This window comes from Stegostoma tigrinum, chromosome 31 (assembly GCF_030684315.1).
Source record: "Stegostoma tigrinum isolate sSteTig4 chromosome 31, sSteTig4.hap1, whole genome shotgun sequence".
Taxonomy (NCBI): Eukaryota; Metazoa; Chordata; class Chondrichthyes; order Orectolobiformes; family Stegostomatidae; genus Stegostoma; species Stegostoma tigrinum.
In genome coordinates, this window is record NC_081384.1 from 21,155,612 (window position 1) to 21,169,357 (window position 13,746).

The 13,746-nt window shown below is 40.7% G+C and overlaps 1 protein-coding gene across 1 annotated transcript in view; it reads right to left on the bottom strand.

Moving 5' to 3' along the window:
* The window catches only part of LOC125466330 (epsilon-sarcoglycan-like), a 51,467-nt gene that overhangs the window by 10,999 nt on the left and 26,722 nt on the right, over positions 1 to 13,746 (bottom strand). The window contains exons 6-8 of the mRNA XM_048560691.1: positions 12,602 to 12,755; positions 7,387 to 7,598; positions 1,237 to 1,263 (exon numbers count right to left, since the gene is read on the bottom strand). Coding sequence (XP_048416648.1) covers positions 1,237 to 1,263; positions 7,387 to 7,598; positions 12,602 to 12,755 — 393 coding nt within the window. The remainder of the gene's footprint in view (positions 1 to 1,236; positions 1,264 to 7,386; positions 7,599 to 12,601; positions 12,756 to 13,746) is intronic.

Here is a 13,746-nt window from a genome sequence, read left to right on the forward strand (position 1 = left end):
ACGTCAGTTTTTCTGCTCCTCTGATACTGCTTGGCCTGCTGTGTTCATCCAGTTCTACACTTTGTTATCTCTGAATCAGAATAAAAATGTGAATAGTAAAAGGAGAGGTGGTATAGGAAAACTGCAGCTCCACCAATTTCTTGTAAATGCTGCAAGATGCTTCTTGGTGTTTTTATAGGCCTGCAAGTGTAGCCTGAAAATACTGCTGGTTGGCCAATACTACATCCCTTAGCAAGTAGCATCCCTCTCATTGACAATTTCTGACACTTGCGCAACAACATTTAATGAGAAGGGAGATGAAAGTGCTGGTATTCTGACCAGTGATCAGTGATGTCTTTGGAGAACATAACGGGTAACAAAAACAATGTGATCAGAGATAATGGGAACTGCAGATGCTGGAGAATCCAGGAGAACAAATTGTGAAGCTGGATGAACACAGCAGGCCAAGCAGCATCTCAGGAGCACAAAAGCTGACCCTCTGATGAAGGGTCTAGGCCCGAAACGTCAGCTTTTGTGCTCCTAAGATGCTGCTTGGCCTGCTGTGTTCATCCAGCTTCACACTTTGTTATCTTGGGTAACAAAAACAAAGTTGCTGGAAAAGCTCAGCAGCCCTGGCAGCATCTGTGAAGGAAATGCTAACTTTGACATTGGAATATCATGCCATGTTCCTCAAATATGTTTGGGGGGCGGGGGGAGTTGATGTCAGTGTTTACTGAGGTAACTTTAATATTATTGCATAATCTGGCCTGAGGCAGATGTGTTGAATGCAGTGATAGCCTTACCTATAGCCACCAGTTCCATGTAACAAGTATCAAAACTGTGCAGCTATTCATTCCGATGTCCCTGAGATTGCATTGACTGTTGCATGAAACACTTAAATATTGAAGTTAGAATTCTTCACTAACTTTACCTTCATTTACATCTGGTAGTATGATTGTTACAAGCAATGAGGAGTTCTCTGGTTCACTCGCCCAGCCCAGGTGAAAGTGGCCAGTGCAAATACACATCATTTATTTTCTTTGATCATATATTCCAGTTCTAAGGCATTCCTCTAAATTGTTTACTTATTATCTGCTTACCACTGATACAGCGATGGACGTTTTTCAGAAATTTAAGGATAAACATTGCATTTTTTTAATGCACAGGAAGACAGTCATGCTGTATTCAAAATTTCCAGCTTTGGTTTAAAAAACTGACTTTCTTGTAATTTAAAAAAAAAGAAAAATGCCAACTTACTCTGAGGTTTCTCCGTCTCTTTTTTCTCTGCAAATGAACAAAAGGAAGTCAATAATCCATGTTAAGGAAAGAGGAAATTGTCAAAGATTCATCCATAAATATTAAAGTCCCACACTGACATTCAGACCAATTAACACCTAGGTCTAACACTAAACTAATTTGTTAATTTTTTTTGTATTCATCCACGGGATGTAGGTATCGTTGACTAGGTCAGCATTTATTGTCCATCCTTAATTATCTAGAGGGCAGTTAAGAGTCAACCACATTGCTTTGGGCCTGGAGTTACATGTAGACCAGACCAGGTAAGGATGGCAGTTTCCTCCCCTAAATTACATTAGTGAATCAGACAGGTTTTTTTTGACAATGGACATCATTAGGACTCTTAATTCTAGTGCAGTCAGTTGGTTTTATTCACTTCAAAAGAGATTCATCAATTCACCTTTGAAGTAACACTCAGTTGAGCGTTTGATTAATTACAGTAGTAGATTGAAATCTATTAAAAAGTTTCACTTTATTTCTAGAGCTTCATGGAATGTCCATGTGTCACTCCAATAGTTTCTTGATCTTTGGTTTTATTTTAGACTATTTTCCTAATCAACCTGTTCAGAATATTATTACGCATTATCGAAGCAGGTGGGACTTGAACCTAGGCCTCTTGATTCAGGGGGTTGGCACACTACCACGTTGCCAAAAAAAGAGCTTTCACCTTGTTCCTTCTCGATTTGCTCCTTTTATTGGCATCATTATTCCAGTTTGCCTCTCCATTAAAATCCATTATGTCTCTATACAACTATCAACCAGGGAATTCCTCAATTGAGGGAAGGCTGAGTATAAAGTTCAAGAATTTGACTTGTGTTTTTCACCTGAGTTTCCACGAATTCTGAGAGTATTAGAATGCAGTGAAAAAGTGCCGACACTCTCAGAGTTAATGTTGGATGAAATGGCCTCAGATCAAGCTCTGAACAAGAGCTCAGTTGTGGAGATGGCATTCCTCATGCTGATATTGTTTGCAAGTTCTCTGGCAGGTTGCACAGTGCACCCCACATTTCTTGGAGTATGTTTACCAGTATTCTTCATTCGCCTGGGACCTCAAAAATTCTGCTTCTCAGTAGAATCAATTTGAAATGTCACCCTCCTTTGATTTGGCAATTGTGTTGTCCCAGTCCTTTGTCTGAGGTCTTGTGAAGACAGCCTATAAAGTCACCACTTGCACCATGTCCACCAATCTGGCCTCTAAATGGCATGTAGGTTGAATATCTGACCTGGTGCTTGCAAGAGTCAGATCAACTTTGGAAATACTGGTCTTTTCTTCTTCTGTGGGCTGAGGGGCATCAAGATCCACAGCAGTGAAATGTAAGTGAGATACGTGAATTAATATGCCATGTTGAGGGACAACAGAGAGAAACAGGTTGGGGTTGGAAGCAGCTGCAGTTTATCGCACAGACTTTGTGGGAGAAGTCAGTAGGCACAAACCAATACATAGAAAGAAATCCCGTATAAAGAAAATCTGTCCTATAGTGGTAGCAGCAGCTACAGCAACTGCGCTGTTCCTTCCCATTTGGCCAGGAATCTCTCTTTAAGAGAAGACGACTGTGCAGAATGGCTCTCCTGCATCTGGTAAAGACCTTCTCTGGTGTGCAGCTTTCCACACGAAAGTCCGATATTGTGAGATGTGCAGAGAATGTATCTGTCAGCTGATAATTCTGCATGTGCAATGCGACAAATAAAGGGCTATAATAGTGGTGACTGCAAGCAAGAGGAGAAAAGACATCTGTGAAATGCAAAGCAATTATTGCAGGACAGTGTTGTGAGTGCTGTGGGCAATGAGGATGTGAGAGGTGAACTGGAATCAGAATGGAGTTGAACAAACCCCTGACCTTAATAATTCTTGTTCTTTAATTGCAGTCAACATTGCCTCATTTAAACACATGATTTTCTGTGAGAAAACAGTCTGTATATTCCCAGACAATGTAATGCCACAAGTACTGTTCTTTCATCTTAAATACCCCACACTGGCTTTATTAAAAAAGCTGCCATCTCCTGAACCTTCTGAAGGGTTGAGGCCCAGTGGTGACTCCAGCAACATTTCCTAATTCCTCCAAAGCAGCTGAAAGCAGGCTGTGGATTCTCTTTCCTGGGTCATTCCATTTCTCAGCTCGGGAATAATTCTTGCTGGTGGATTCTTTGCTTGCAGTCCCATCAATCATCAATGTATAAAGTGGCAACAGGATATCTAAGAATTCTGGAAGAAGCCAACAACCAATCAGCAAAAACAAAAATAACCATATCAGCAAGCTTGCTATGAAGTTGATGATGAGATAGCAAAGGTGCCATTTTACAAGAGACATAAAGTCTAATGAAAAGTGAAACTGTGAACGATTGTATGAATACATTGTTTGTCTACTCAAGGTAGTAAAGAGACCTTGTAGTCTGACAAAAAATTCAATCAATGAGCTTTGCTTTCTCATTTGAATAGTTAATTACAACCTGCCAACAAACACTCAGGATGCATTATATGCTGTCTGGGTGAGTGTGGAAAATCTCGACAATCTTGTAAACTCATGTTAGACTTTTCTCTGGCAGTACAGCATCTTAGTTGACCAGTGGGTTTCAGAATTCAGTTTCTTTTCATTACTTAATTTATTACCTGGCAATTGTTGACAATCCTGTAGTACTTGGTGGAAGTTGGAAACTTTACTAGCTTTTGTAGTTGTCTTGCTGGTTGAAAATCATCTTGCTTTGTGTCAACAGCGTCACAGATGTTTGGTTTTGCTGCGATTGCTTTAATGGTACCAGTTTCTACGGTCTCATAATGAATTCCTAAAGGATGTGATTCTCCATTGTTTTCCAGTTGTTAACATCGATGAAGAGGCTTCTTGAGGCCTTTAAAGTAACAATAACTTTTCTGTATCCTAACTCATTGTTGCCAGTAATTTAGGCTTGCTACTAAACCACTGATCATAACTTCAGGGACTTCAGTGTCAATAAGTACAAGAATGATGAGTTTTTTTTTCTATTCATTTGTGGGATTTAGGGCATTGCTGGGTGGCAAGCATTTCTTGCCCATCCCTAGTTGCCCTTGAGAAGGTGGTGGTGAGCTGCCTTCTTGAACCACTGCAATTTACCTGCTGTGGGTTGACCTGCAATGCCCTTAGGGAGGGAATTCCAGGATTTTGACAGTCAAAGAATGGCAATATATTTCCAAGTCAGGATGGTGAGTGGTTTGGAGGGGGACTTGAAGGTAGCGGTGTTCCCATATGTCTATTGCCCTTGTCCTTTGAGATGGAAGTGGTTGTGGGTTTGGAAGGTGCTGTCTGATGATCTTTGGTAAATTCCTGCAATGTATCTTGTACATAGTACACACTGCTGCTACTGAGTGTCACTGGTGGAGAGAGTGAATGCTTGTAGATGTAGCGCCAATCAAGCAGGCTGCATTGTCCTGAATGTTGTCAGGTTTCTTGAGTGTTGTTGAGGCTACATTCATCCAGACAAGTGGGAGTATTCTATCACACTCATGACTTGTGCCTTGTAGATGATGGACAGGTTTTCAGGCATCAGGAGGTGAGTTACTCACTGCAGTATTCCTAGCTTCTGGCCTGCTCTTGTAGCCACTGTGTTTATGTGGTGAGTCCAGTTCAGTTTCTGGTTAATGATAACCCCCAGGATGTTGATAGTGGGGTATTCAGTGATGGTAACTCCATTGAATTTTAGAGGGTGGTGGTTAGATTGTCTCTTATTGATGATGGTTATAGCCTGGCATTTGTGTGGCGCGATGTCACTTGCGATTTGTCAGCCTAAGCCTGAATATTGTCCAGATCTTGGTTTTGACTTTCCGATAAGTTGTTAAATTGAAGCTTCTTCTGCCATCTTGAATAATAGACTCTATAGCACTTTTTTAAAAAAGAGCCCTGTAATTTTTGTATTGGACTGTTGTCTATTGGCTCATGGTTTACAGGGCAGCACTGATACTTCAACCACAAACATTAAACAAATTTGTGTCAACTTTCAGCAAGCCACCACCTCTTTCTGACAGTGACATTTCAGATGAACCTGCTGTTACAGACATGAATGAAAATGAAGGTTGGGCCACTTTCATAATGTTGAAACAGATGCACAAACACCAGTTTTACACCCAAGCGATAGGCTGAACATTTTCCTTGTTGCTAATTTCAGGACCATATTACTCATGAATTAGCTGCTGGTCTTCCCTTTACATTTCTATAGGAATATAGGTTGGAAAGGAAAATAGAAAATATTAGTGAAACTCAGCAGGTCAGGCAGCATCTGTGGAGAGATGAACAGTGTTAATGTTTTGAGTCCAGTGAGAGGGATGTCGCTGCTGACCATCATCAAAAAAGATTATTCCAAGATTGCTGCTCAATCCTCTAGAGGCTGAAGAGTTCCTCCCAGAGTTGCAGCAAGAATTCCTTTCATCAGGAGGCACAACAGACTTCACAGCAAGACAAACTCAAGAAAAGTGCAAAGATCAGCAGCAATTTCTATACATTGTGTCTTTTTTTGATCTCATAAAGAGCTTCAAATCCATTAACCAGAAGGGAGAATGGCATGTTCTCCTCGAATTTTGACCGCCCACAGGAATAGAACATAGAACATAGAACAGTACAGCACAGAACAGGCCCTTCAGCCCACGATGTTGTGCCAACATGCATCATTATCCCCTACTGCTGCATGTGTGATCATCGTCAGATGGAATAACTGTACAAATTGGGTCAATGTCATCAGACCAGTGCTTTTATGCAACTTCTCTGCCACAACACTCCACCCCAATTCACCTAGCTTCCCTCTGGTGCGGAGCTAATCTACAGGATGAATGGGAAACTTTTCAATCTGTTTGGTCTTGAGTACAGAACCAAGATCATCCTCTTTTATCAAGCTGCAGTATGCAGACAACACATCTGTGTGTGTGTATAGTCAGAGTCCAGGTTCCAAATACTCATTGATCCATTCACCAAGGCAAATGAAAAAAATGGGTGTTAGGCTGAACAGACAAAGGTCAAAGGCACTATACCAGTCTGCTTTTGTCACATCCCACTGCCTTCCAGTCAGCAAGATCCAAGGTGAGCCACTGGACAATGCGGATCGAATCCTTTGGAATTGGAGCTCCACTTAGAGAGAGCAGACATGGACAGTGGAATTCAACATTGCCTCCAGTATAACCTTTGATCATCTGAGGAACTGCATGTTTGATGACAAAGATGTCAGACCCGGCACCAATCTCATGATCTGCAGGACTTTGGCGTTACCAGCACTATTAAATGAATTGGAGACACAGACAGTGTATCGCAATCACCACAAATCCCTTGAGAAATATCACCAGGGATGCCATCACAAAATCTTGCAAATTCACTGGCAGAATATACACTCCAGTGTCAGCTTTCTCTCTTAAATGAACACACACAACACTGAGGCACAGGTTATAGTTAATCAGCTGTATTGGATGGGCTACCTCATCCATATACCTGACTCAAGTCTTGCGAAGACTAATTTCAGGAACATATTGCACGTAAATTAACTACAGAGCTTCCCTTTACATTTCCATAGGAATATAGGTTGGAGAGGAAAACAGAAAACAAAGCAGACAAGGCTGTCTACTCCCAGCTTTGTCGCAGCAAGCAGTTATCAGGAGAGCAGAGGAAATGTTTCAAGGATATCTTCTGATCATTCTCAAATGCAATTTCTCCTCCCTACTGACTTGTAGGAATCTTTAGGTTGTGCCTGCCCAATTTGGAAAAGAAACATTCACCAAGGGGCTAAGTATTTCATGCGTTTCCAATCTGGTCAGATGGAGAAGAAGCACAAACAGTGAGAGGAGCATCCAAAAACACTCTCCCTTCAGGAGCACACCTGCTCCACTTGTGGTAGCGTTTGTGGATCCAACATTGGCTATTCAGTCACCTCATATTGTATAATAATCCATCCCAAGGGACTACATATGAAGAAGATTGTAGCTAACACTTGCAGTTGTCTGTGAAGTGCTTTGTCACATCCAAAGAACTTACGAGGTAAAGCATGAATGGCAATTCTTATAATTTAACCTTAAATTTCAGAATATACTGAAATAATAAACTTCCCACTAATCATTGAAAAGTCTGAGTGATATCAAACTTAAATTGTTGAAATGAAACTTACATGCCCTCTCGACGGCAACACATTATGTAAGTAAGGATGAGGCACAGAATCAGAGCAATCACTAAAGGAACAGTGATTGTCACCACATAGTCTAAGTAGTAGTCTCTGTCTTCAATGGAATTTGAAGGTGGGTTGTATTCTCCACCATCCATGAGGACACCATCACCAGGAACCAAATCAGCATCAGGGATATCAGGTTTGGATTTATCAATCTGTGAAACAAAAATATGATAGATTATTTAAGCTTGTGTTTATAATTCAACACATATATTCTATATAATTCAAGATATATTGTATGAAACTCTTCCACCTTCATATGCTTCCTGTCAACATTTTCATCATCAATTCCTATGTCCATGTTGTATGACAATTGCCAATGTAAAGTTTTCACTCTACAATTACATTCTTGCAACACAGGTTGTGTTGTAACAGATCAGTTTGCATTTCTAAAGGTGCCAGCCTTGTAGTATGAACACTTTTATGTTCCATAAGCTTTGTCAATGTGAAAATCTGTTGTTGGCTGCTGGCATAATCCATGGGTCTGTTATTTTATTTTGTTTTTAACTTTGTGATCACAGGCATAGTGATCCTACTCTCCTTAAATATATTTCACAAATGCATTTTAAACTGTCTATTTTGAAAATCTTCTGTATCATACACATCCCTCTGCTATTTCCAGTTTGCAGCCTGCCGCCTTTCAACATTGAAATGGAACACGTTGCTTTTCACTCCCTGGTAGCAGGTTTACTATTTTATTTCCTAAACTCCTCCATATTTCTCGCATGTTCTGGAACTTGACATTCACTCTGTAGATTTTACCACATTAATGGCCTGAATCCCAGCTGTAGCTTAATCTGCCCCCTGTCTGGTTGACCAAGAGGCCCATTCCTAGAGGTTTCCATCACTATAATCCCCTAACTAAGTTAGGCCTGCCCAAGGATTTGTTTCCTTCCCCATCATGTTCTCTCTTTGCTCTTCATCCCAGAGGTCCCGTGTAGTGATTGGACCAGGGCCAGGTAGATCTGGTTGTCTAGGAGATCCTTGATTGGGCATGTTAACCTGGGCCACTCAGGAACCCTTGGCCTCCTCAGAAGGCCTCCTCAGTCTAAAGACTGGGCTTTGAACTGGCTGGTCAGAGCCCATGTACTGTGCGCATGTAAATAAAGGGTGACTTGGTGACAGGATACTGGCCTCTGTGCGGTCATTTCACCCTGTCATGCATAACTTGTCATTCTCACCTCATTTCAGTTCCAGATTCTGCCTAATTCATCAATGGCCTAATTTTCTCACCAAAGCCAACACATATAGAGTTGATAGCCAGAGACTATTTCCCAGGGCAGAAATGGCTAGCACGAGGGGTCATAGTTTTAAGCTGGTTGGTGGAAAGTATCGAGGGGATGTCAGAGGCAGGTTCTTTACGCAGAGAGTTGTGAGAGCATGGAATGCGTTGCCAGCAGCAGTTGTGGAAGCAAGGTCATTGGGGTCATTTAAGAGACTGCTGGACATGTATATGGTCACAGAAATTTGAGGGTGCATACATGAGGATCAATGGTCGGCACAACATTGTGGGCTGAAGGGCCTGTTCTGTGCTGTACTGTTCTATGTTCTATGTTCTATGTTCTATGTTCTATGTAGGTTTCATTTGTTCATCACGATTCAATGATTTTCATTTTTGAAATCATTCTAATAATCCCTGTTAGTATTGTTGGCAGTTGCTCTTGTTCCTAATCGGTAAAATATGATTGTAGCATTCATGTTTGTTGTAAAACTGGAGATGACAGTGGCAAAGTAGTAATGTCTGTGGATGAGTAATCTAGTGACCCAGAGTGGACCTGGGTCTATGGTCCTAGGTTCAAATCCTATTATGGCTGCTGGTGGAATTTAATTTCAATTAATTAAATCTGAAACTTAAAGTTTGTCTCAGTAATGAAACCACCATCAGCTTTTGTTAAACCCATTTGGTTCACTAATGTCCTTCAGTGGAAGAAATCTGGTGTCCTTAACTGATCTGATCTGCACATGACTTGATACCCACAGTGATGCACGTGATTCTTAAGTGTCTCCTGAAATACCTGGACAAGCCGCTTAGTTCGAGGGTAATTAGGAAACGCAACAAATGTTTGTTTTGCCAGCAATTTTCTCACTTCATGAAACAGTAAAGAAGAAAAATGATGTGAACACTGTAAAATGGTGGTTGTATACAATTTGAAAGAGTAGTGCCCCAGTGCTCACACACATTTTGATAGCATGCACAGGAATAAGTTCTACTTTCTATTTATGTTGTGCCTTCGCAATGGGAAAATCTGTGATGTCATGACTCAAAAGTGTAAGGAGAAAAACAGACTGAACAAATGATGGGTGGATCAGAAGGGGTCTAAGAGGCTGGTTTTACATCTGAGTGATAATGGGAACTGCAGATGCTGGAGAATCCAAGATAACAAAGTGTGAAGCTGGATGAACACAGCAGGCCAAGCAGCATCTCAGGAGCACAAAAGCTGACGTTTCGGGCCTAGACCCTTCATCAGAGAGGGGGATGGGGTGAGGGTTCTGGAATAAATAGGGACGGGGGGGAGGCGGACCGAAGATGGAGAGAAAAGAAGATAGGTGGAGAGGAGAGTACAGGTGGGGAGGTAGGGAGGGGATAGGCCCTCCCCACCTATACTCTCCTCTCCACCTATCTTCTTTTCTCTCCATCTTCGGTCCGCCTCCCCCTCTCTCCCTATTTATTCCAGAACCCTCACCCCATCCCCCTCTCTGATGAAGGGTCTAGGCCCGAAACGTCAGCTTTTGTGGTCCTGAGATGCTGCTTGGCCTGCTGTGTTCATCCAGCTTCACACTTTGTTATCTTGGTTTTACATCTGAGTTTACTGAGGGCTCTGGACTATTCTTTCTTTTATCTCTACTACAAAGGCACATTAGTCACTTTAGGAAAAGACCAAAGACAAAAGAATTTAGAGTTCAAAGTTTTAATTTTCCAAAGCTGAATTTGTCTGCTTCTATTCTTATCTATCCAATCATGGTCAGAGAATCACCTTAGTAGATTCTTTTCTCGGACCCAGATCATTACTTCGAGTGTTCCCTAGGGATCTATTCTAAGTCATTCCTAATTCTCATTTACAAGCTGCTGCTGGGTGTCATCATGAGATGTTAGTCATAGAATCATTGAATTATACAACCCCTCAGCCCAACTCATCCATGCCAGCCATGTTTCCTAAACTGAAGTAGTCCCATTTACCTGAGTTTGGCCCATATTCGCCTAAACCTTTCCTACTCATGTGGCTGTCTAATGTCCATATGTCATCCATCTTGCATGGCTGCGCACATAGACAACCTTTTGGGGCTCTAATTTCTTCCTGGTTAGCCTTTTGCCCCGGATAAATTTCTTTGGATTCTCCATTACATCATCTGCCAAAGCTATTGTATGTCCCCTTTTTGACCTCCTGATTTCCCTCTTAAGCGTACTCTTACATCCCCTGCACTGCTCAAGGGATTCACTTGATCATAGCTACCTACACCTGACACATGCCTCCTTCTTTTTCTTGGCCAGACTCTCAATATCGCTGGTCATCTCGTATTCCCTACTCCGGCCAGCCTTGTCCTTCTCAGTAACAGGTATATGCTGGCTCTGAACTCTCTATCTCACTTTCAAAAGCCTACTACTTGCCACATATCCCTTACCTGTGAACAGCTTCTTCTATTTGGTTAAAAAACATAAATTCCACATTGATTCATTTATCAAAAAGCTGACTTTACTTCTGTACATGATTCTGCAAACTGTCAACTTTCTGGATTATAGGCATTTATCAGGAGTGCTGACCCTGTCACTCAGCTATGCTTTAAATATAACAGTGATGAATGCAGTGTCTTTTGACAGAGGGACCTAAAATTCTGGAGGTATAGGACACTGTAGAGCAAAGTTTAATGAATATGGAGGTGAACCTTTGAGGTAAGCCATAATGAGACTTTGACCTCAGTAGTCATGTGATAGTATTTTCTGAGGAGTTTGGAACTTGTACAAGCCCAGTCCAAGCTCCTCTGTAGCCTTGCCACGTACACACTGTTAATAAATGCTATTTAAAAGTAATCTAGAAGTCTAACCTGAGATTGAATGAAGAACTTGTATGAAACAATGCAGCGGTGTAGATCAAAGGGGCTTTGATATAAAACTAAATGTAATTGATTTACAATGGACAACAGAGGAAGCATTTCTGCAAAGGTTCTGTACGATATGAAGCTTCCCTTAGCCTACTTATTGTTGTTGAATGGCAAGGAAGATGTATTTATGGTAGGAACCAAAATGATGATTTTTGGTTTTCCTATTGTACAATTGCCAGAATCTTTTCAATCCTACATTACAAAGTAATCTTCATTTTTCAATTATTCTGGGTAACATGTTGGGAATCCCACAAGTTATTTGATGATACCATGAAATGTCACAGATTTACAAAACTTTGACTGAATAAATGCTTTTCAGAGGAAATCTCCAGTTAGATTTTCCTGTGAAAAGGATAGTGAAGATAACAACACTCACTGTCATGCGAAATTCATACTGCAAATCCCACTGAGCACATACATAGTTAAATATTACAGTTGCCCTCTAATTGCATTATTCCTCTGTAAATTGCACAAAAACAGCATCTCACTTACTAGTTTCCTATTTATAAATAAAGTTCCCTATTGTAGGTACAGGTTAAATTCAGCCTTCATTCCCATTGCAAACTGAATACACTTTTAACAGTGTGGTAAGTCTTAATTCCTAAGAATTAACTTCTCCAGCACTGAAAATTAATGTTTGCATGCATGGGGTCACATTCCTTCAGTTTCTTTTAAATTTCACAGTTCCGATTGTAACTTTTCAAACTGTTCAGTTCAGGAAATGCACAGTTGTTTGGCCTATTTCCACAAGCCCCTGATGCCCTTTCCAGTGTATTATGTTGCTTCCCCGTCCCGCTGGCAGCAATCTGGGATGACTGTGGGCAAGCACAAGCCCAGTCATTTGCTCACAGCAAACTCTAGATCCTCTAGAACTGCAATGAGGCGAAATAGCCACGTTTTTTCCCCGTTCAGTGGTTTTCTTGAATTAAAAGTAGATCCATTTGAATTGTAAACATTTGTAACTTGTACGTAAAAGGGAGAAAGTTTTATTTTCATGTTGCAATGAATTTTGGGAGACGCTTTGTGACTTATTCTCAATTCAACCCTCAGAAGTACTTACCAGTAAAATATTACACCAGTCAATTATAAAATGAGGACGAAATGTATCTTCACAGCTGACAGGTTCCTGTTGGTCATCACACTGTTCATCAGGGTTTGCTTCTTCTTCCAAGCAAGAGGGAAAGGGAATATTGGAGCCAACCTTTACATACACACTGTAAAAACAAACTTGTCATATTATATATAATTTTAAGTAAGATAGCTTTATTTGTAATTGCATTATGTCAAGGAGATTATAAAATTATCGATCTGTTGAATATACTTCTTATCAAAATATTTAATTCAATGCTCCATGCTTAGGCTTTTCAACAGAAATAATATTTTTAAAGACATTAATGCATCTTGATTATTGTGGGCATTTTTGTTATTATTGGGAAAGATCCATATACTCTCCTAATAGAGAGTTCTGCAGCAACAAATAAGTCACAAAGAGTCCAGCAAAATCAGTGAGGGCATTTGGATATAGCTTGTCATCGAAGAAATTACTTTCTGTCTGCAGAGGTTCACTTTTTTAGGAAAAGCACTTTCTGGCCAACAGTTGTTATTCTTTAAGGACAAAAGGGTGAGGCATAGAATGCTCTGAAATCTGTCAATCTGGTGTTCTGCTGGGTGTGGCTATCACCATTCATGCACCTTTTATCTTGATGGTCTTGGCCAAAGGTACAACTTTCTCAAGAAATACAACATTGACCACAATTCTTCCAGTCACACTTCCTAAAGAATAATCAGAAACAGAAAAACAAGTTGAGTGAAGGCTTTCTCCAAATAAAAATCCAAGCCAAGCTCCAAACCTGCAAACACTTTTCAGAGCATCCCTAAATCCAGTGGTAAAACATTCAGGTCTCTTTTTCGAAGTGTGTTTAAGAAACCAAAACTAGCAATTATCTGGAGTTGTATATTTCTAGGAAATACCTGATTTTTAAAAAAAATCACTCACAGGATGTGGGCATCACTGGCAAGGATGGCATTTATTTCTCATCCCTAATTGTGCAGAGGGCAGTTAAGAGTCAACTGCATTGTTGTGAGCCTAGAGTCACGCATAGGCCAGGTCAGGTAAGGACAGCAATTTTCTTTCCTAAAGGACTTTTGTGAACCAGATGAGTTTTACAATAATCAACAATAGCCATCGTTACACTCTTAATTCCA